Source organism: Vanellus vanellus, assembly GCF_965231255.1.
Source record: "Vanellus vanellus genome assembly, chromosome: 3".
Lineage (NCBI taxonomy): Eukaryota > Metazoa > Chordata > Aves > Charadriiformes > Charadriidae > Vanellus > Vanellus vanellus.
Genome location: NC_138907.1, coordinates 45068909 through 45092121, shown reverse-complemented (window position 1 = coordinate 45092121; position 23213 = coordinate 45068909). Strand labels below are relative to the sequence as shown.

General features: G+C 41.6%; 1 protein-coding gene across 2 annotated transcripts in view; it reads right to left on the bottom strand.

Annotated features, from left to right (window-relative positions):
* Nucleotides 1-22124, bottom strand: part of B3GALNT2 (beta-1,3-N-acetylgalactosaminyltransferase 2) — a 28985-nt gene extending 6861 nt beyond the window's left edge. The window contains exons 1-8 of one of the 2 annotated variants that reach the window (XM_082480180.1): nucleotides 21940-22124; nucleotides 11776-11923; nucleotides 9365-9465; nucleotides 8045-8238; nucleotides 6601-6696; nucleotides 2223-2333; nucleotides 1470-1551; nucleotides 7-190 (exon numbers count right to left, since the gene is read on the bottom strand). In XM_082480180.1, coding sequence (XP_082336306.1) covers nucleotides 7-190; nucleotides 1470-1551; nucleotides 2223-2333; nucleotides 6601-6696; nucleotides 8045-8238; nucleotides 9365-9465; nucleotides 11776-11923; nucleotides 21940-22042 — 1019 coding nt within the window. In that variant the 5' untranslated portion in view covers nucleotides 22043-22124. The remainder of the gene's footprint in view (nucleotides 1-6; nucleotides 191-1469; nucleotides 1552-2222; nucleotides 2334-6600; nucleotides 6697-8044; nucleotides 8239-9364; nucleotides 9466-11775; nucleotides 11924-21939) is intronic. The other variant, XM_082480181.1, reaches the window with a different exon arrangement.
* Nucleotides 22125-23213: the final 1089 nt, after the last annotated feature.

Below are 23213 nucleotides of genomic sequence, written 5' to 3'. Positions count from 1 at the left end.
GCTTACCATCGGTAGAAGTTCAGCAGTTTGGCTGGAACATTTCTGTAAGTGTCAATAACATCTACAAAAACAATATCATCATAGGTACTGCTTTCTTCCTTCAACAAAGCATCTTCTTTTTCAAGATTTTTTATGTGACTTGTAAACCTTTCTGGGCGAGTATGGAGGCTTTTTAAAAGAGCATCACCTTCTGAAAGAAACAGCGCCCATCATTAGAAGGTGCGTACCTACACACTAATTCACGCGTTTCTCTTAAATCATACATGACATACTAACAAACTGAACCTGAAGAAGTGTTCAACTCACTGAGGCTATGAAAATCCCTACAATAAATTTTAAAATTTTTATGAAATGTTAAAAGTTGCAGGACAACAAAGAAATACATTTTTGCATAAGGTCTGATACAGAAAGTTTAAAGTAAAAAAAGTATTCTCTTCAGTAATAAAAGGATTATACTTTTTAAGGTTCTTTATATTAAAGAGGTGTCTGGGACCTATTACTCTTGCCAGTAGAGTAAAAAAACTACTGTTACATCAATTACTCCTAAGCATATATCTAGCATAAAAAAAATAACCCCCCAAACAAACAAAAAAATCCCATGCTAAACATAATCAAATTGTTATTGCTCTGATGTAGCACAGATGGTCCCTGCTGAACCACATCACATAACTAACTGCAGGTAAAAGCTAAAAAAATATGACAAGAATACTGAACTTCTTGGTAAGGAGAGTTTGTAGTACCAAAGAACTTTTTGACAAACAGGAAGGAAGGACTTTAGCACACCTCAGTTTAGGCTCCTACACAGATGACAAGACAACAGGACTACCCAATTATATCTGCCAGGGCCAGCTACAAAAACACAGGAATAACACTCTGAAAGTCACTGCTTATGTTGGCTATGATGCACCAGTAAGAATACATCAACTCTAGTGCTATGTGGCTGAAATCAGACATTGGAAACGGCTCCTATGGAGTCCCTGAACATTCTACTGAAATAGGTGTAAAATAGCAACAAAGAAGGAAAAGCAGGCTATGTTAGGTAGTCACTGTTTGTCAGTAGTTAACATTAAACATCATCACACAGTACTTCTAACAGTAGCAGGAATGGGAGAAAAAAGGGAAAGTTATCAAGGAAAGATTTCATTGCACAACACTTTTTAACTTGGGTTTGGATAACAAAGAACAAGGACAGAGAAGAGAGTCTAGATAAAAATGGCATTTCTGTTAATAAAAAGACATAGGGATGCAAGTCAATTGGAGTGGCTAACAAAGGGCAAGCAAAGAAACCACATCAGGACATTGACATTAGGCATAAAAAAGAAACGCAGAAAGAAATGAATTGTTTCTACTAAAAGAAAACTTGAGGTGATCAAGTTCATAGAGACAGCATGAATTTTGCCTCAGAAATTTAATCTAAAATTCCTTTTTTGTCAAAACATCAAATGCAATGCTACATTTTGCAGATTTACCTTGAATAGTGTAGATAAAACCACCTGCTATTCCCTCCACACCTTCTGTCAGTTCATGTGGCAGTGACCCTTCCCCTGCCTGCTAGAGACAGATTAACGGAAAGAAATAAATCAGTTCACCTCTCATTACTGATGTGTTTTTCCCTACGATTCTAAGGTGTGAAGTTTTCTGGCAACTGAGGATGAAATTAATTTAAAGCTCTACTGGTTTAGGTACCTGCATAATGAAAGACTAAGAGTAAGATTTTTAACTGTAAAGTTTTGTGGCTTTTTTTTTTTTTTTTTTTTGAAGTTTCACCTAAAACTTTTAGAAAACTAGTTTTGAAGTTGAGAGCAAAATTTAAAGTTATTCTGGCTAAATTACAACAGCACAGCATGCTTAAGGAAGCAACATTTCGACAGGAAAAGAGAGACACTGCCAAAATGCAAAAAACAGGCTTAATCCCATCAATCGGGATTTTAGCACAGGATTTTTGACCCACATTTTGCCATCTTTGGTATACTGATACTGCTTCACACCTAACAAAGACAATAGGTGAACTTTACTCCTTTCAAAATAAAGGAAAATGCCACTTAATAGTACCATTTTTTGTATGCCATTGTACTTTTCCCAGGCAAAGTAAACTCTGAGACAACAGGAAAAATCCAACTGAATTAATGACTTAGAGAGAAACACAGAAATGCAAAATGCAAAACACCCGAGACTTATAGGAAAAATAGAAACATGGTGGAAGGGAAGGTGAGATGACTCACTGTAATGACTCTGAAAACACCCCCTCCATCATTCACCATCACTTTATGAAGGTTTCTTGAAACAAGACCCTGAAGATCCTGGCTTTCCCACACAATGGTACCTTCAAAACTCTGGTAAGAGAGCAAAACACTGTTATGCAGGTATTCAAAGACTTCAAAGGATGAAAATCAAACAGTCTGTTTTTTTTTTATTTTAAAATAGTCAACTTCACACAACATATAGCTTGAGTGCACAACATAGATGTTTTACTTACACTTCAATAAAAATAAGTTACATGTAAAAGAAATACATCTGTGAAACTCAGTAACATGTAAACATGCTTTTAAGACTAATCGTGAATCTCTGTATTAGGAACATTAAACTTTTAACAGAAGTCTAGTGCAAAAGGCTTTGGCTTCCTAACAGCATTAAGATGGCATTTAAAGTGAAGTGAATTTTTAAAAACAACTATAAAATCCTGCATTACAAAGAGAATACATTAAAACAGATTTGGAAATAAGTGCTACTTTTTAGTTATCTGCCAAAACCAGAGATCAGAGACTCAATCCTGACATCAGCAAAACTCAAAGGAAAATACAGCCACCTTTATCCTGGCAAAGCTGTCACAAGGTACTGTAGGAGAGTCACAGAACTCTGACCTCACATCTTGACTGGCAGGGAAAGGAGGAGAAAGACAAGTGAATACCTTTAAAATTTTCTGGGTTTAACTGTCAATTTAAGTTATGTCACTCCATGGTTTATATGAGTGTGTGTGTGTAAATTCTTACATTTAAAGCATTTCATCTCAGCTTGAAACCAATCCACCCAACAGTCCAACTATTACCCATTTTATATTAAGACTTTCCTGAAGACCCCTGAGAACATGCAAAGGGACAAGTGGTATGTTTTACAGGTAAGAGTACTAGTAGTATTATATTTTTTTTAATTTTGTAAAGCTATTTCACTCTTATGACAAGGTAGTATAGAGTAGTTGCAGGGCTACTACACTCCAGACTGCTAGATGAGTGCATTCCATTTTGTTTCTCCCAATTTCATAGGAAAAACACTGGCAGCTTGCATGGACCCTGAAACAACTTCAACTATTTGTAGATGCATCTCTGTTGCTGTAGATTGTGCTAACTTCTCAGGTCTTCCCATTTTAGCTTCCTTTTTCTTCAGAAACCTTCTCCAGAAACTCTCCAGTTACTGACACCATTAAGTCTAGCTTAGAGTTCAGGTCAATTCTTTGCTTTCCTCTAGAAGCAGCTCTTAACATCTGCAGCAGTCTTGGTATTTAATTTCAGAAGTCTCCCATCTATTATTTATAATGCCAGCTTTATAATCTAATAATGGAGCTAGTCAGTGGTTATTCGAGCCCGACTTGCATGCTCAATACCTTCCCCTTGTTTGTTTAATTACCTGTCAGTTATCAAAATAAATGGACTGCTTTTAAGATATTTTTTTTTAGTGGCAGGACCCCTGAACACCCTGCACAATAAAACCCATACGCTCAATTTCTCTATTTATGGTAGCTGTCATCTCCCATTCCAAAGTTTTTTTGCTGTAAATCCCACTTCTGTAGCTTACTTATAGACACAACCTTTGGTGAGTTGTTTAGTGAGCCCGAGAGTCCTCTCACTCCTCAGTAACCACAAACATTAAAATTCTTACCACCAACTATTACTGATACTGACTTCAAACATGTACTAAGAGGCTTAATCAGTTATTACCAGTGAAACTCAGTGCAAGGTGTCCCAAAGCTGCAAACTATCATTGTTTTCCAGGTTGAGAGACTTGTAAGCAAATATTCTAATGACTTCAGCCTTCAGCTATTCTTCCTCTAAGCTGCTTAATGAAAGCTGAGGCCTGAAAATGCTTAAAGCAAAACATTAGCAGCACACGTGAGACTACATCATCTGTTTTTCCCCATTTAAATTCCAGCCTTGTGGCTGCCAGAGCACGGTGGCATTTACAGTGAATACCAAACAGGTGTACTGCCATAACGCAGCCCTGCCAAACTCCTTTCCTAATGTTAAACAGTGCTGTGCTTTTTGTTTCTCCAACTACTCCCATTAGTAATAAAGAGTATGCATAGCACGGAGTCCCATTTTCATGCAAGCAGCCCATGCTTTTTGACAAAGTGCATTGCTAAGACTTGGCTGTAAGAGCCCCTGTGTGAGTTTTCGTTATCTGCTAGTGGTTCTGCTCTTCTGCGCTTTCAGTCACCTAAAAGCTGAATGATTGATTCCGTCTTTGACAATCTGGCCTGCCAGGTGCTTATTCTAATGCCGCATTTCCTTCCTTTTCCCCCAAGACAAAGAAAAAGAGCAGCACTTCAGCTGGAAGATGAATGAAGCTCTTCAGCAGTCTCTACAACCCATTATTTCTTGAAGGTGGAAAGGCAGAGAATAGATACTGTCTCAGAAACCATCTTGTGACAATTAAACAGTTCACTAAATTTACTGCTCTCAAACGAGTAGACAGGAACACGTGGGCGTTCTATCTCCTCTGAATCATCTTGTATGGTTCAGCATCTGAAGTATCACAAGAGACTACATGCTGTGCATAAACCCTATTAATCTACATTAGAAACATCATGTTATCCTGTAAGCATTCAGCACATGACATATATCAGATTAAGGAAGCCCACACAAAGAAATATATGAATACTAATATCCCTTTTCTAAATGAAATATTTCCCATCTGCCTCTCGGGAAAAATGCAATCAATTATAGCAAAATTACAACTGCCTAGAATTTTAGTATCTCAGAACAAAGTCTTACAGGGAAAAGGCTTACATGTTATACTATCAAATTACTAGGTAGCCAATATTCTTTTTAAAAAAGTAAAAAACCCTGAATCATTTTGATATCAAATTAGGTTGTCAAAACGTATGCACAAAATACTGCAAGAGGTCTGCTCACCTGAAAGGTCTCCTGCCAGCATAACAAACTTGCATAGTATTCAGTAAAAACTGTTTAAGATGATAAACCAATTAATCAGCTGCAGATTCCCCTTAAAAGAGCATGTTTCAAATGCATTCATTCTTATAGAGCCAGGGGAATAACTCAGGGATTAAACTGGCCCCAAATGTCCTCTCCTCCCCCCTCCAGTCTTCTCTTGCTCCTCTTTCATGAGACACTTAATTTCTTGCATAACAAAACAAGTCAGACCCAAAGACAACTTACAGAAATAGCAGCAAGGGTCCAGTCATATAGGACAATATCTAAACGAAGGAAAACAGCCTAAAATGGCAGCTGACATATCTAGTGAGACATCACTGGTCCACCGGGAACAATTCCTTATACCTGGGAGGGTCTGCTGAACTAGAATTCTCATTATGAGTCAAACTGTATTCACTAAACCTTCACTGTAACAATAGCAGTTTTTTTCCTACCTATATTATGTTCCTTCTGTGTTTCATCACCTTTCTTCCTAAGCAGCCACAGGTAGGCTTTATATACCTATACCAAAATGCTACTCTTGGACTGCACCCCCAGTCCCAAAGAGGATTAAATTAAAAAAAAAAAAAAAAAAAAAAAAGACTGTAGAACCTGCCTCCTTAACTTAGCTATTTGTATCTCAGGACAAGCAAGAATGCTAACACTCATTACTATCCAAAAAGCAGTCATCTTCCAAATTTCTGAGGGGTGCCCATTTAAAAAAAAAAAAAAAAAAAAAAGCCCAAAAAAAACACCACAGGATGTTGACAGGTTTTAAAAACCCAAATGTCAGTCTTGTGTGCGCCACATACTCCGTCTGGTATATTACAGATAGACGCTACTAAAGATCTTCTTGAAGTTCTGATTCTTGTTTCCTTGCATGGTTCAGTGAACAAAAAAGTCCTCACTTTTGCTGCCAGAAAAGGAATAACCAAAGTTTCAGTAGCCCTCAGTAAAAGCTTCTTGATTACAACTATTCCACTAATACTGTCACTGCAAACGTAACACACAATATCTTGCTGTTATGTCCAAGACATCAGAAGCAGAAACCTCTTTTCCAGCTGTTCCCTGGAAATCTGTGCCATCCTCCCCTCCCTATCTTGTGTACTAATGACTGAAAAAGCTGGAGGAAGAAAGAAGTGTCCCATTCTTTGGTAAACTCTCCAACAGAATTGAAGCAGGTACAATTTTCACTCAGAAACTGAAAAGGTTTCTGAAATTGCTACTATTTGTTGATGTAATGTTTTAATCAATTTGTATCTTTCAGGCTTTTGCTTTATAACTACCGGTGATAATGAGATGGTGGAAAAGAAATTCTAGATTTTAGCATAGCCCCTCAACTAACAATCTAGAGGTTTTCACTTGCCCTTTCCTGCTTCAAGCAAAGGCCAGTTTTATCAGCCAGTCTCTCCAGCTGACTTAAAAGAACTGCAGACAGTTCCAATACTTCACATACCTCTGGCAAAATGAACTGCTCTACTGGCTTGTACCACAGTCTGTTCACTTGCACTCCACAGCTTGGTGGACTAAAGCGAGCACTGAAGAGAGCTTCCTGCGAACAACAGGAAAGAAAAAAAACGAAATAACAAAACACACATTCAAGTGCTGTGAGATTATATAAATCTTGTTCATCTCGGTTAATTAAAATGGAAAGAGGCTTATTGATTGTATAAAACAGTGAAAGTTATCAGTCTCTACAGAACTCAAGTGTTGGATTGATATGGTGGAAGCAAGCAACAATGGAACAAGAATGCAAGTTCAACTAGAACCCAACCAACAGAGCACATCATCTGGAAGACTCAGACTCATCTCAGTTTACAGACTTTGTATCGTCTGTTTAAATAGCTGACTGCTATTAATCTATTAATTGCAACAGAGGATGCTGACCCCTAAAACTTAATTGCTACTATATGACATCAGCCACCAAATGGCTCTTAGATAATAACAAATGACTTATGCTGCATTGCCAGGTTCCCAATCTTCAGAAAACAGTCTCCAAGCACTCCTATGATACTAATTTTTCTCCTTCACTGGAAGTAAAAAACTAACGCAGATCAAGTTATTAGGCTCTCAGCGTTTAGAATTCTACCATTTCGCAAACATAAACCTGATTACAGTATACTTTTTTTTTGCTATTATAAAACCAACTCTTTGGAAGTTCATCATACAAGCCATACTTCAGTATGTTTTCCGTACTGAATTTTAATTATGAGCTTAAATTTAAAATTCTTTCTATTGTAGCATAGCCAGAAGACTTGAAATTGGCCTATCAAGTTATTTGTAGAGATAAATGCAATATACCAAATGCAACAATCACGCTCAATGATTTTTTTTTCCTCCAGGTTAGCACTAAGCTATTCTATCAAACCCATAACAGCTTGGAAGTGGGGGAAATTATCACTGAAATTTGATTATTACCTGTAAATAATACCAGTTTCTAGAAATCTCAAAATGTCTTGCCAGAAGACAGACAAGAAAAAATTACAGCTGTCCTGCATCTCTCTGCTTGAAGGCACCAAATGTGTCTTTCTGCACGTGTTTTAAATATATTCAACATTTATTTTTTATTCCTTAATACCTAGCAATACTCTAGAACCTCAAATGCAATCAAAATTGTCTCTTGGAATTAGATATAAGTGCTCTTTCAAAAGGGCATTTAAATTAACTCATAGCACTTTGTAAATTTCATCTTTTCCTCATCTGGGATATGTGTGTGTATGTATATCTGTGAAATAAGAATTTACAATGCAGCAGAAGAAAAATATAATTCATATGCTCGTCAGTTAAGTACTTGACTTCTAAATCATCAACACAGCATGTCGCTTTCTGTAAGAATTTAATCCAGAATAATGAGACAACATGCTTTAGTCCGCTTCCAAAAGATAACGACAATACTCTACCTCATGTTCTGCCTGGTACAGTTTTACAGTGATGTTCCTCTGGAATCCCACTCCATCAGCTTCATAAAATACCCCAAGACTGGTAATGACAATGGGGTAAAGTACACGAAAGTTCACACTGACAATTCTGTCTTCAGATAGCACAGAAGGTACATCCTCAGGGAGACTGAATGCTTCAATTTCCTGATTCAAAACTGTATGAAAAAGAAAGGACAGGCGTAATGTGAGAAGACTTCATACATCTTAAACTGGATACCCACAAAGCACACTGGATACCCACAAAGCATTCTGATTAATTAGCACTGCTCGAAAGTGCACAAGGATAGCCAAATGCTGGAGCAGAAGAAAATACAACCGGCTGCAGACTGCAGCAAGGAGAAACTAAGAACAATGCAGCAATCTGCAGGCTACCAGCAATTGCTAGTCAATGCCTACATAACCATGGGGAAAAGACTAGAAACACAATAAATCCACAGAGTAAAGACGAAAATGCTATTTGACTGCATGAATATCTGTATATTAGCATATTAAAATAATTATTCATGTATCAAACTGGCATACACCTCCACTTAATTTGGCTGTCTGCTTTTTGGCCTTATTGCCTCCCTAAGCACTGAGGTACCTTGGGAGATTGGTTAAGCAATGGATGTTGCCATTCAAAGAGAAAGCAACAGAATTTCGTTTTATGGTGAATCATGGCCTAAGTGCCAAGCAGTCCTTAGTTAAGTTGCAATTAAACAGAAAAAAAAAAATAAATAGAAAAAAAAAGTTACAGGAAGAATTTATAATTTTAGTTAGGAATTTTTGTATGGCAGCATTTCATTTTTTTCCCCATGGTACATTTCTTAATTGTTCTCTCTCTAGAGGGGAATCTGAAAAATCTAAAAAAAAAATCTATCTGCCAGACTTGCTTGGAATTCACTTTGTCACCAAAGAAGTCCATTCTGACACTCAAGATTCTGGCACCTTGCTACTTTCTTCACATATGACCCTAGACTGGGTCATTCTGGCTTTCTCCAACTTCATATTACACAGAAATCAAGTGAAAATGTACATTATATGGGAGAGACCATCCCCCAATGCAAGGGAAATGCAAATCCATTAGAAGTCAATGGCCTCCCCTTCATACTTCTAAAGACCTCTCCCTTTCATGCCTGCACATGGTATTTACAGGAAGATTATGCAACTGTTAAGACAGCAAGTTCTAGGTAGCATTTATTTTCAAGACTGGCTGTCTCAGTTAAGCACCCCAAACTATTCTCAGAAAAGATGATTAGTTCTAGTTCAGATCATAGAATTTTTAAAAGTTAACTTCTATACCTGGGTTACTGATGTTCAGAAGCTTGCAGGAGTAGGGGTCTTCTCTGTCCTCCACTGGCACAGCACAACCATGCGCACCTATTATAAACTTCACAAGGACACTAAAATAATTTGCTTTTATTAACACCAGTTCTCTTCCCTCCTCCCTCCATCTTCAATAATCTTATTTCATCACAATGGCCTGTCTTTCACAGGATTAAGATTTTGAACATCTTAATAATCAGCAATGAAAGTCTGTATGTAGAGCAACCATGTGAATCCCCTCATAGGGGCTCAATTCCAAACCCACATTAGCGTTTTACATTTCATAATGAGGATGCAGGAAGATTGGCAACCAAGAATGGGATTCAAGACAGCCAGCAAACTAAACAGAAAAAGACCTAAGGCAACACTGAAGGATCCTGAAGACCTGCCTTTCCCTGCCTTTGTTACTTAATTCAAGATTGTTTAAATATTCTGCATGCAAAAGGCAATGAAAATCACAGAGTCACAGAGTTATCAGTTGAAAGGGACCTCTAGGGATCATCTAGTCCAACTCCCCTGCTAAAGCAGGATTGCCCAGAGCACATTACTCAGGACTGCATCCAGGTGCGTCTTGAAAATCTCCAGGGAAGGGGACTCCACAACCTCCCTGGGCAGCCTGTGCCAGTGCTCTGTCACCCTCACCGTAAAGAAGTGTTTCCGTTTATTTGAACGGAACTTCCTGTGTTCTAACTTGTGCCCATTACCCCTCGTCCTGTCACTTGGAACCATTGAGAAGAGCCTGGCTCCATCCTCCTTCAACCCACCCTTTAGATACTTGTACGCCATAATAAGGTCTCCCCTCAGCCTTCTCTTCTCCAGGCTAAAGAGTCCCAGCTCTCTCAGCCTCTCCTCATAAGGCAGATGCTCCAATCCCTTAATCTTCTTAGTTGCCCTTCGCTGGACTCGGTCCAGCAGTTCCCTGTCCCTCTTGAACTGGGGAGCCCAAAACTGGACACAGTATTCCAGTTGTGGCCTCACCAGTGCAGAGTAGAGGGGGAGAATGACCTCCCTCGACCTACTGGCCACACTCTTCTTGATGCACCCCAGGATTCCATTGGCCTTTTTGGCGACAAGGGCACATTGCTGGGCCATGGATAATTTACTGTCTACCACAACCCCCAGATCCTTCTCCTCAGAGCTACTTCCCAACAGGTCCGCCCCTAACCTATACTGGTGCCTAGCATTCTTCCTCCCCAGGTGCAGGACCTTGCACTTGCTTTTGTTGAACCTCATTAGGTTCTTCTCTGCCCAGCTCTCCAGCCTGTCCAGGTCACGCTGGATGGCAGCACGGCCCTCTGGGGTGTCAGCCACCCCTCCCAGTTTGGTATCATCAGCAAACTTGCTGAGGATACACTCTGTCCCCTCATCCAGGTCATTAATTAATATATTAAACAAAATTGGACTGAGTATTGACCCCTGGGGGACACCACTGGTTACAGGATAAATACGAAAAAAGACACATAGCATCAAAGGAGGAACAAGGACTCCAGACTATTAGTTACAATGAAACATATCGATTTTGGGTTGTAGCACAACAACAGGTTGCTCTTTCCAGCCCCAATCATGGTTGTGCCACCGTCAGGAGACAAGAAGCAGTACGAAGAGCAAGGGGATCCACCTTAGCCTAGTCTTTCACTTCGCAGCTAAATAACCTCCTGGAACTCCATATAAGCTATGAAAGGTCACATTTTTAGATGACTGAAGTAGCTATGCTTCACTCCAAACTGTATGCTGACACCAAATTTGTGAATGGTAAATGGCTTTCAGTGCAAGGCAGGTACCGAGATGTGAGGCCTGTCAAAATGACTATGTTTCCAGGAATGAACTGCAGCAGAACCTTCTCAGCAAGAACAGAGCTGTCTGTATGCAGTTGGGTCTACGCAAGCAATCAGGAAGGGTTCTGCTGGTCACGCACACTGCAGCAGTTCGGTGCATCTGGTTCAGTGGAAAAAAAAACTGAACTTGACAGTTGAGGCTGTTGTAAGAGTTTTCTGTGGTTCTCTCACCAAATGCAATCCTGCCTGCTTTCAAGGATCCTGAATTACTGAGCATTTCAAGTTGCATACTGTAAAAAGTGTACATTGCAACACAAAAAAGGGAAACTCTTACACATCACTAATGAACTAAATGCAAAAACAAACAGCAGTGAACAAGCAATTACATTTTATTCCTTGTATAAAGGATAGTTACAGCCCAGAACAAGAAGTATTCTTATATTACAAAGCAGATTTAAAAAATAATCAGAGTACAAGATGCTCACAAATAAAGAAAAAAAAAAAAGCAAATACTTGAAAAAAAAAAAAAAAAGATAAAAGCAAGATATTTAAGCATTACAGTCTTCCCCCCCGCCTACCCCAAGCCCCAAATTACAAAACACTAGAGATTACCGGTTGCTAAGTGCAGGCTGTTGTCTCAGGTGCTTGAACCAAGTGTTCCTGATAACACTGCGCAGTTCATGATTGTGTCGAGCTGACAAAACACCTACAATAACATCATAATGTTTCAGCTTCCACTGAGGAAAGAAGGCCAGTGGACCTAGAAATATAAAGTGACAAAGATTTATTATATGCATACATTACCACAAGCCTGAGTTGCAAGCAATAATTAAAACATCTCAAAAGCAAGAGTACTGAGAACATGAAACCCTAAAAACAAGACGTAGAATTACTATTGCATTGTTGGTTCAGAATCAGGAAAACACTTTCAATATGCCAAAACCTTCACTGGCAATGTGGGAAAACTACTGCAATGAACTAAGCAAGCCACTGCAAGTAAACAAAATTAAGAAACTGACTCACAAAGCAGGCAAGAACATAAGCCTTCGTTTTGACTGACAGCATCTTCCATTCTTTAAATATTTGCCTGCCTGTCTTATGAGCAAACTGCCCCCTAAGAACATGCTCTTGCTGGGCTTCTCTTTCCTATGAGCCATCAGAAACCTTGTGAGCAGGACACAAAGTCCTACTGGTCCCTCTGCAAAAATCTTGAGACTGTTTGGGCTTTCTGCTTGCTCATTGATACCTCCTCCTCCTCCAGCACAATTTATCCTAAAGCTCGGAGGCTTGTCATCACTGGTACCAGGCCTTCACTATTAGAATTCACCATTATTCTGCCTAGAAAAGAAAAAAAAAAAATTAAACAAGGCCTGTCAGATTCAGAAATATGCCCATTTCTCCCCTTCTTTTTAAAACTGCTGGACCACCTTTCTGCCTCACCATTTCAATCTAGTATGTCAAGGCCTATTGTTTCTAACCATGTGAAATTGAACACAACTCTGCCTTCACCCAGGATATTACATCCCTACACAGGAGAATGTTCTGGCTTTATTCATAGCAGGATGGCACCACCAATACTCATAATGCATGATTTAGCTTGTGCTGCAATCATGAAAGCTGGACTTGATTTCAAGTAAGATTGTGACCAGATAGAGACCTGAGAATCTCCGACTTAGAGCTTGCAAACAGTCACGCAAGTAGCTAAAGTGAATTTGCTTAGTTTGATTTATCAGACATTCTAGAGTTAAGAGATATTCGTATTCAGCTTTAGCAAAGGACTGCTTTTCTCTCATCTCACTTTTTTTCCATTAGGCTGCAGATAAAGAAAACAAATGTAAATGTGAGGGCCCTCTAAACTACTGCATATAGCACAGCCAAGATTTTTTTAAATCTAATGTTAAAGAGACCAAAAATATTGCCAAGTCTGTATTGTGTACTCCCACTAGAAAGAGCTGAATTATAATCCAGATCCTACCTTTTGTACAAGCACCCCATTTCTCCACTTTGAAACTGATAAGATAAATGGGTCTTGTTGCAACTGCTTACTAATCTAGGACCTCACAGCACCCGCCACAAGAACTGCCATGCCAAATCACACCAGACATCCATCTAGCCTTATATTCCACCTTCAGTGTGCAGCATGCAGTGGAGAGGCCTTGGCCTTGCCCTGTACTGAATCAACATCAAGAGATTTCAGAACAATTTTTTTTTTGCTTTAGGGGCTATCGGTAATGGCTTGCACGTGACTCCCCAGTTGCAAAGCCAAGTAAAACAGTGCTCTGCAATTGATTCTCAGAACAGTACAAGAGCAGGGAAAGCAGAGAGTGATGTTTTCACAGGCAAACCTTTCCCAGTCTATTTCCCACTACATATTTTAGTTCTAAGCATGAAAACACTGATTTTCTAGAAAAAGGTTAAGTTCCACGGTCATTTAAATGAATCTATACTGACAGCTACAAGCTTATCAATAACTTAATCTGAACATTAACCTATTAAGAGAAGTTTACATCAACTTATGCTCAGAATGACCTAAAAATCCAAGCAGCAAGCCACTAGTTCCATTCCTCATTTTTTCACTGAAGTCAACTGGCAGATCTATTGTAACAGCCATACATTGAATTGGTAGCAAGTTTCAGGAATACAATTCGTTTGCTGACAAAGCAACTAACCTACTGCCCTATATAACATCTAAAAAAACTTGTAAATAAAACACATTGCTCAGTCCAAATCCAATTTTAGTCTTCCTTTATGCTTGTAAATACCAACTATCCAGAGGCTCTGTATGTCTTCAGAGGTCATTACATACCCAAGATCCACCAGGTCTCCAGGACAGCAGTTACATGAGACAGCCACAGGTTTATAAGACTACAACATTATAGCAAATTCCTCTGTAGTCTCATAATTCCTTCTCACGCATCTCTTCTCTTTCCTTTTTCTTCTTCCATCCTTATATTATTCTTTAAACAGCTTCTGCAGCCTTGACCGCAAGCCTTCCAATATAAATGTCTTAGGAAGACTAACGTGTTTGCAGACTGCACGTGAGGTATTGTTTACAAAGATTTGTTTTTTAAGATATCACTTTTAATTAGGAGCAGAACCATTTCATTAAATCAAAATTAAAGAAAAATAAAACTAAGAGCGTAAGTCTATGGAGTGACGACTCAGAGTAGCATAAGTTGGTTTAAATCAATCAAAAAAACCAATCTAAAAATAAGCTACTCAAAGAGACATACTTTTAATTAGTTTATATTTTAAAATGAGTGAAGCTTTTCCTTATGAACCATTCTTGTGGGAACGACGTTAATGTAACAGATGCTTCAGAATTAACATCCTACTGCTTTTAGAACAGACAGCTTTTTTGTTTTAGGCCATCTTCAGGCTTCGTAAGGTATCATTACAGCAGTCTATATTCAGAAGATTGTCTTCTGTCCCAAGTGTTATGCCATTTTACTTTTAAAACCACTGAAAATGGAAAAGAAAGCTTACTTTCACAAAAACCTAATGAACAAGCTCTCTGCATGTTAGCAAAGGTTTCTACTTTCTATGGAAAAGCAGGAATAACACTTGCTAAACTTTCAGGAAGAGAGACTGACATGTCTCTCTCTGAACTAGCACTATTTAAAAAAGGAAGATAAAGTGAGAGGCACAGGAAAAAAAAAGACTAAGGCTGTTATTGCTTTATAAGGACAATTCCGATATGTGCATATATATGCTCTGATGCAGCATAATTTAAGAGAAAACATTGCTGATCTCCAAGTCAATAAAAATTTATACAAGCAATCAAGACTTGCCACTGGGAACCAAACTTATTTATCTTATGTTCTATTTTTATGCATTCTTAGGCCAAAATTTTAAGTGTTGGTAATAGGCTTAAAAAAATACATACTATATTGCTCTTACCTTGAACCGGTTGAGCAAGATAATTAAGCCTTTAAATTTTCCAATTACAAAGGCAAAAAAACCCTGTAAATTTCGTGGTTTGTGAAGGGGAGGGGAAAAAATAGCGCATTCCACAATAAATCCTAAAAGTGTTGCTAACCAAAGGGATGCAGAAAGAGAGAAAGCATTTCCAATTCAAAGGTGACACTATCACTAGTTGCCTTGCTTTTGAATTCTTACTGTCTTAAACTGCATCTCAGTTGCATCACACAGCCCAAGACTTCTCCATGGAACATAAGTAGCCAAATGTGCAATGCCTACCCTACACTCTTTTAGCATCAAGTACAAAATTGCTTTCACTTTGCTGTTTAGCTTGAGGCTGTTAACACACAGCAAAAGTTACAAAAACATGAAAGGAAGAAGCCCTTTCCCAGCTGCTGAGATCCATTTAATTCTGTACAGCAACTGTAAGGAGCACTTCTGTCAGCTCTAAGAATACTGAAGTCCAGTCTGCCAGTCTTGTGTCACTCGGCTAATAACAAGCTCTTACCGAAGCTTTCTTGGACTGAGATATTTGTAAGGACAGGCTCCCACACAATTCTCTGATTTCTGATCATACATGTATTTCTATTAGTATAGTTTTTCACCTCAGTATGAGCTGCAGTAATCTTTCACAGGAGTCTCAGTCACCAATTTTCATGAAACTTGCTGAAAATGCTGGTCTTTGGGACCTCCACTTGTCTGTCAAACTTGACTGAGAACTACCAACAATCAAAGTTAGGGAGAGATGCAGGAACAGGTAAACAAGTGCATATAGAGAGCACAAAGCTGTGCCCTTATAGACAAGGCTAAAGATGCAGAGGCATGTCTCCTACCCAGTTGGCCATGGAAAGAGGTCACTGCTGACAGACAGTCTGCTGGCCCTAGTCAGATTTTAACCACCTCAGCAGCAGTCGACAGCTCTTGAAGTTTTTCAAAATCCCAAACTACAAAGATTAACATGCGTCTATTCTTCCTGTCAGACTGATTCTCAAGTAAAATGTCAAGTTAAGCTGTTAATTATATTTACTGTCATTATAAGGAGATGAAAAGATTGAGAGATCATTTAGCTTGATTTTGTCAACAAACAAGGTAAATATGATCTTGCCGCGCATATCTCTACTGATGAGTCCCCTACCAACCACTAAATTTGCCCATCATTTTCAGTCAAGTTTGACACAGCATGCAGTCCCCAAAGTGACTAAGTTCCCATGTTTCATGGGACTGGACTGAACAGAGACTCGTTGTTAGTGCCTGCACTGAGAAGCACAGCAGTGTAGGCTTACCTGCACTATCAGGCACCAGAGAACTTCCACTGGAGACTGCTAGAGTAAGTGAGCTCCACAGAAGACTGGGCTTTGTATCTTCTGCTACCCATGCGGCTACTTTTTTTTTTAATAAAAAAATTATTAAAAAAAATTAAATAAACGGAACTAAATAGGCCAGGCAGAAGTTATTTAGAATATTCTCAACTAATCCACTTCATAAGATTAAAAAGGAACAACATCCCTCAAAAAAAAACCCAAACCTCACAACACACAAATACACATTCCAGGTTATCTCTGCCTATTCTAGTGACTTTGCAACCATGTTCCTGTTTTTAATGCCCTTTTCTTCTGTGCTGCTTTGTGAAAGATCCAAACAAACACGAAGGAAGGAATTAACTGAACATAAAGAAGGCTTGTATTCACAGAATGCTGACACATGCAGAAAAAGAACAAACCATAGAGCAAAAGCAACTCCTTCCTCAACTCTAATCTTCTTCACTTAGAGTAATCTGCTATAGCTCATCTGTATTACATGTTTCTCTGCAAGCAGAGCTACATGACCCTGCTGCAGTACCTACTTTACACCAGAGCTAAAAATCACCAACATGTGCACCCCTGGTTTCTGCAGAAGCACAGTACTCCTTGAGACAGACAAGCCTTTAGACAAACTTTTAAAAAAGCTTTCTAGATTCAAAGAGGAAAACCTCTGTAGGCAGAGTTTTTGGTTTGTTTTTTTTTTTTTTTTTTTTTTAACATCAACAACGTTCCCTTAAAGAAATAGGACAGCAGGGTCCTTCTGAGTTGCAAAGTGACAGTAGTAATACTGATGCGATGATGGTGCTGTAAACACCATTAATGATATAGCACTTGCACACTTCTAGACAAACCTGGGAACAACAGCCAAAGCATCAGAAGCATAGACACAAAAGGAATAAGGCAAATCCTGTTTGAAATGCTGAAACAGATGCCCTTTTTTTGAGGGGGGGGGCAGCACATCACCTTTATCCTTTGAAAAGTAGTTAGTGATCCCTGATGCCATGAAACATAAACCTACTCCCAGGGAAGGCTACTTTCTCCCTTCTGGCTGTTCTACTCAGTGAGCAATTTAGAAGACAACTGGTGAAGAGCTTCTTTCAGCCACAAGCCTTGCTCTCCAATGCTGGCAGAACTGGTACTCTTTGCCCCCTGCTCCAATGACAAAACACAAAAATGCAACTCCAGTGCTGCTCGTTAGTAGTTTGCACTGTCTCAGACATCAGTCCATAGAATAATTGCAAGCTCTAAAAATATGCCGATCCAGTTGGAAAATACCATCAGTTTGTTGTGGATTCTTTGTCAATTGTTTCATGCCTATCAACGGTGAGGGGATTGTTTTTGTTGGGGATGGCCCATCCCTGGAAAACAATGTGATAGTAAGATCTCATAGATGAAGGCTGGGGAACAACTGGCATTTTAGGCAGAACTGCATGGCTACTGCCAATGCCAAGCCTGACGTGTTGAAGGAAGGTTTCAGTTTCCAAGGCCACCAGCCTATTAGTCTTTACCTGCCTACAGAAGATGAAATAACTTTGTGACCAAGCATACTACTCCCAGACAGACTTAACAGATTTCATACAACATCTTTTCTTCAGAAAGTATCACATCTTGGCAGAATTACAGAGCACAGCATCACTCAGAACCTCAGAGGTTGTTTCTACATTTTGTTATTTCAGTACTGAAAAGGCAAAAGCAGGTTAAGCTCTCCCTCCTTCTCTCTCCCCTGTCATGTACACAGGCTAGTCCGTGAGGGGGACAGCCCTAATTCTGCAAGGCAGATCACTAAACGCCAGCCTAACCAACCCTGTACGTGGTTCCGTTAGGCCAGTGCCTGAAGAAGTACATGCTGAACCACAGGACAACAGATGGCATACAAGCAGTTTCTAGAAAATGGTGGTTTTGAATCTGTTGCATAATTACTCACTAGTAGAAGATTGACTCCAACAAAACCAAAAGGGCCCATTCTTAGCTGCCACACACCCCCAGAAATGTAACAGGAATAACGTCTTAAAGGGCATTAGCATCAGCAAAGTAGCAGCATATTACATTGAGTGTGTGGGGCTTTCTGATTAGGCACTGTAACTGAAGCCCTACAGTGAGTAATTTCCTACTCAATAAAACTTCTGCCATCAGTTACAACACACAGTTAGCAATGAATCCACCTGGAGTGCTAAAAGCAGGTCTGTCTGTTCTTTCTCAAGTTTCTGAGGTCATTTTATAATTAGCATTTATCTAAGATTTTTACAAAAATTAACTAAAGCTTCCTACCCACGAACTTCCTTTGGATAGCACTTGTTTGTAACCAGTTAGACAAGGACTTCAATTAAACCTAAAAGCACATTCTTACACAAGTCTTGCTCAGAATTGTGAATTACAGCCCCATTAACTGATGAACAAAAAGAAAGCAGGGAGCCACCAAAGTCAGGACACTGAAGCAAAGGCCAGTGCCTTTGGTCTCAGAACTGATCCTATTTATTTTTTTCCAGTTAATGACTACTGCCTACAAAAAGCGTACTCTGTCTTCTGTGACACCAAGGTGAAAACGATCAAGAACACAGAGAAAGTCAGAATACTGCCCAGGGAGAGACACAACCAAGAGCCAAAGCATGCAGGCAGACCACGGACCTTTCACATGGGGTAGTTAAGAAGGTTTTATTAAAGGAGGTACTTCCGATAAAGGAAAAGAAGTAGACTGAATGAGTGAAGACTGGAACACTGTTTACATTTAAAGTCATCTGACCTATAGGCAACAAAAATGAACCGCTTTCCAGAAATGGAAGGCCTATTTTGCCAGTGTAAGTTACAAGTCCCTGAATTGCTCAGCTTAAGAAAACAAAGGTTTAAAACAGATACCTTTTATCTCTATGGTTACATGATGGAGGACCCTTTTAACTGAAAGGCTTGAGAACAGAAGGGCATAAACCAGTTACACATAAGTTTAGACCAGAAATAAGAAAACATTTCTAATCGGCACGACAAGCTTCTGGAACTGCCTTTTCCTAAGACTGCTACGAATCCAAGTGAACAAACAAAAAAACACCTCACCCCTTCACCAAATAAATGTAAGATGCCCAGCTGCCATTTTAAGACAGAGATCAAGAGTTCCTTATTAGAAAAAGTAAGCAGAATTGACAGAGAGGGATGTCTATTCCAGTCTTGTGTTAGCAAGTCAATGATGCCAATGTAAATAATCACTAAAACAGGTTTAACTTTTAAACAAATTTCTATTTGTGTGCGTGTGTGATGACTACTGAGAGGGAAATTAAATTCCTCAAAAAATAGAATTGCTGTTCACTCTGCCTCTGACCTCCACTGGTAGCTAATTTCACAACTGTTGAGACACCACAGAACTATGGAGACACTGCATAATGGAGACACAGGGACACTACACAGAAATACCAAAGAATACACAGTGTGTTTTTATGTCACAGCTATTGTAAAACACTGTCCTATGGTCAGATTTAATTTTTATTCACACCAGTGATTCCAGGTAGTAGGTAATAAAGAGCAGCTGGAGCAGTAAACAACATAAACAAAAGATTACTAAATACTCCCATGAAACAAGACTGGCTTTATCACGTAGTACCAGATCCTCGTAAGTAGTTTCAGATTCAAGAAGCCTTTTAATTAATAGGGATATTGATATTTCTTACTTTTGTATATGAATTCATTAATGTTCCTAAAATACTCTGAATAATAAGAAAATATAATGCAGAAGACATCAGAGACAAAAGAGGTCCCTTCTTTCATCTGCCAAGGCAGCCGTACCTACTACAGCTTGCACATTTCACGATACTTTGAAGGCTAAGAGGCAGACTCTTCCTTAAATTATCATGCAATGATCAGGTCTACAGAGGGACAGCACACGTATAGTATTGAGCATTTTCCTACAGATGATAGAAGTTCTCTTTTTATAAGAGGCGTCCGTTTTTCTCTCCTGTATGAATGCATTACTCAATAGGTTACAACTAAATAACCCTTGCACAAACAAACTGTACACTTACTCTTCCAGCATTTAAAACAAACATTGGGTTGTTGGTTTTTTTTTTTTTTTTTTTATGCAAGTTATCCTAACATTATCCAATGAACATAGTTTCACAGTAACAACTCAAAGTCCAATAGTAACTGCTTGAAACAGTGAATCTCAAGAGCAAAGCTTCTTCCCTCCCTCCTCAACTGAGAAACTTCTGGATTTTCTGTAGAAACGTTTATTAGTGTAAAACGCATTTCTACAGGAGAGGTCATCATGAGATTCCACATTGCCACTTCCAACTCCAAATTAACACATTGAAGTTACAAAAGCAGCACCATGAAGGAGGAGGAACAAAGCCAACCAGACAATTCAAAAGCACTTCAGACTAACAGAACTGCCGTTCTTATTATAATTCAAGTGTGACCACTGCTCATTTGATATGCAGTGGCCAGAATACAGACACAGAGACACCCATACAACTCTGCAGCCTTCAGACTATGCAAATGCACTGACCTTGCTCCTTTTACACCTGCATAATTAATTACCACTGGAAATCAGCAGACTCTCATTTCCTCACAGTTGCATACACTCTGCACAGGGAACAGGCACCAGTCGCAACAGGCGGCTTCATTAGTGAATAGGCTAATGGGTCACTATACAGACTTCTAAGCAGATCTCAAGTAAAAAACCACCATTTTTTCCTTATCATTTCCTCAGATGTCCCGTAGAGTATTTCTTAACGTTCCCAAACCGCACCTCTGGATAGCTGACAAAAGTTTCTGTCCCAACAAGACGCCTGTTTCTAGCAGGCATGCAGGTGTGCAGCCTGAGAACTACAACTCAGTTTCCGAGGGGCACAACGTAAGCCCCCTGAGGGTCCGGCTGCACTTCAGTCGGATCACCCCCGATCCCACGAACAGCTTCTTTTGCACCACAGCGGTTCCGAAGACCGCCAAGGCAAACACGGCACCGTGCGAAGAGCTATTCCTCGGCCCGGGAATGAGGCCACACACGTGAAAATCGGTGGGAATTCCTTCCCCGCGCACCCCAGCGGGGGCGGGCGGGCGTCGCGAAGCGGCTGCCGCCCCACAGAAAGCCACGGCGGACCCTCGCGAACCGCCACCGCCGTCCGGGCCTCCGGTTGAAACCGCAGCGCCCGCGCCCCGCCGCCTACCCTAACCAGCCGGTACCTCACGGTGAACCCACGCAGGCACCCCGGGCGCTCTTCCCCGGCCGGCGGGCGGACAGGGGCGGTTGACATCCCCCTCTCCCCTCAGCCCCCCGAGGCCGGCGAGCAGACCCGCCGGTAGACGCGCTGCCCGCAGCCACAGCAACACCGGAGCCGCCGTGGCGTTACGCAGCAGACAGACGGCCCCGACCGTTTACCGGCCACAGCCCCCCCCCAACCCGCACACCTACCCCTTCCCCTCGCCTCCCAGCCCCGTTAACTGCCCCAGCCACCCGCAGCACCCCCTCCCTCCGGCCCTGCCGCCCCCGCCCGCTCCTCACCGGGCTGCCGGGGGCGGGGGAGCCCTGCCCGCCCGGGCTGCCTGGGCAGCCCTCCGCCCGCCGCTTCCCTACCTGCCGGGTGCCTCCCGGGGCCGCCGGGGCAGCTGAGCAGCAGCCAGAGGTGCAGCGCGACCCCGACCGCACAGGGGCACAGCAGCACCAGCCAGTTTCGCATTGGCCGCCGCCGCAGCCAGCCCCTTCCCCTCCGCGCCGGCCTCTCCCAGCGGCGACGGGCCGACTCGGCCGCCCGCGGCTCCTCCCTGCGCCGTCGCCGCCGCTCGGCCGGGCCGGGCTCTGCTGCCCCGCGGCCGCCGGGAGCTGCAGTCCCGCCCCAGCCCCGGCGGGCAGTGGCGGGGCGGGCGGCGGTGGCGGCCGCCTACAGCCCCCACAATGCCGCGGGGCGGCCCCGGGAGGCTGAGGAGAGCGGGGCCGGCTGTGCCGCGCACGGCGGCGGAAGAGGGGGCTGGCTCGGCGGCGGGAGCCGGCAGGCGCCCTCCCCCGCGGGGAAACGCCGAGAGAGCACGACTTTACCTCACGTTTTACATGGCGGGGGAGCGTAGGCGTCGGGGGAGAGTGGCCGAGGGCGGTAGCAGCGCGGTGTCCTTGCTTATTGCTCCCCTCGGGGGAGCCGCGGGCCGGGCTCCCTGTGACCGCCCCGGCCGCCGGCCTCCCACCGGGCTGGCCCTGCCCGCCGCTCCGCTTCGCGCCGGGGCCGGGGGCTGAGGTGGGGCTGAGGTGGGGGTGGGGGGGGCACCCTTCCCCGGGTAGTCTTTATTTGTGCAACACTACGATTATCTCCTGAATGCCCCTTTTAAAAAAGTCATCGTTATAGTAACAAAATAGCGTTCCAGAACAATCCCTTACTAATCCGATACAGAGGAGAGAGGGCTTTGCTTTGGCCAAGAACTGCGGCGGCATTGCAAACTGTGTCTGGAGTATTTTATTCTAGCAAGGAGCACGTCACTTGACTGAAATTCCGGGGGGGATTTTCAGACAGTCCAAGTACCCTTAACTGCGGCTGCGTTATGGCCAAGAATTGACGGCGGCATTCTTGTTCCCGCAGAAGTCCATTACGAGATGTTGTTAACCCCAGCCCAGCTTCGCGTCCTGCCTACAGCCACCGCTTTGACACGTGGGGTGGCTACCGACTGACCCGCCAAGAGGGCAAACACAATGCAGGCCAAAGAGGTTTAAATAGGACCGGATGGCGGAGAGCGTAAGATTATCAGCACCTTGAGAGATTATTTGTCTCTGGTCCCTCTGAACACAGATAAAAAGAAATGTTTCCTGGACTCCTGTAGGGTGGATCTACCAAAAAAAAAAAAAACCCACCCCAAAAAGGTATG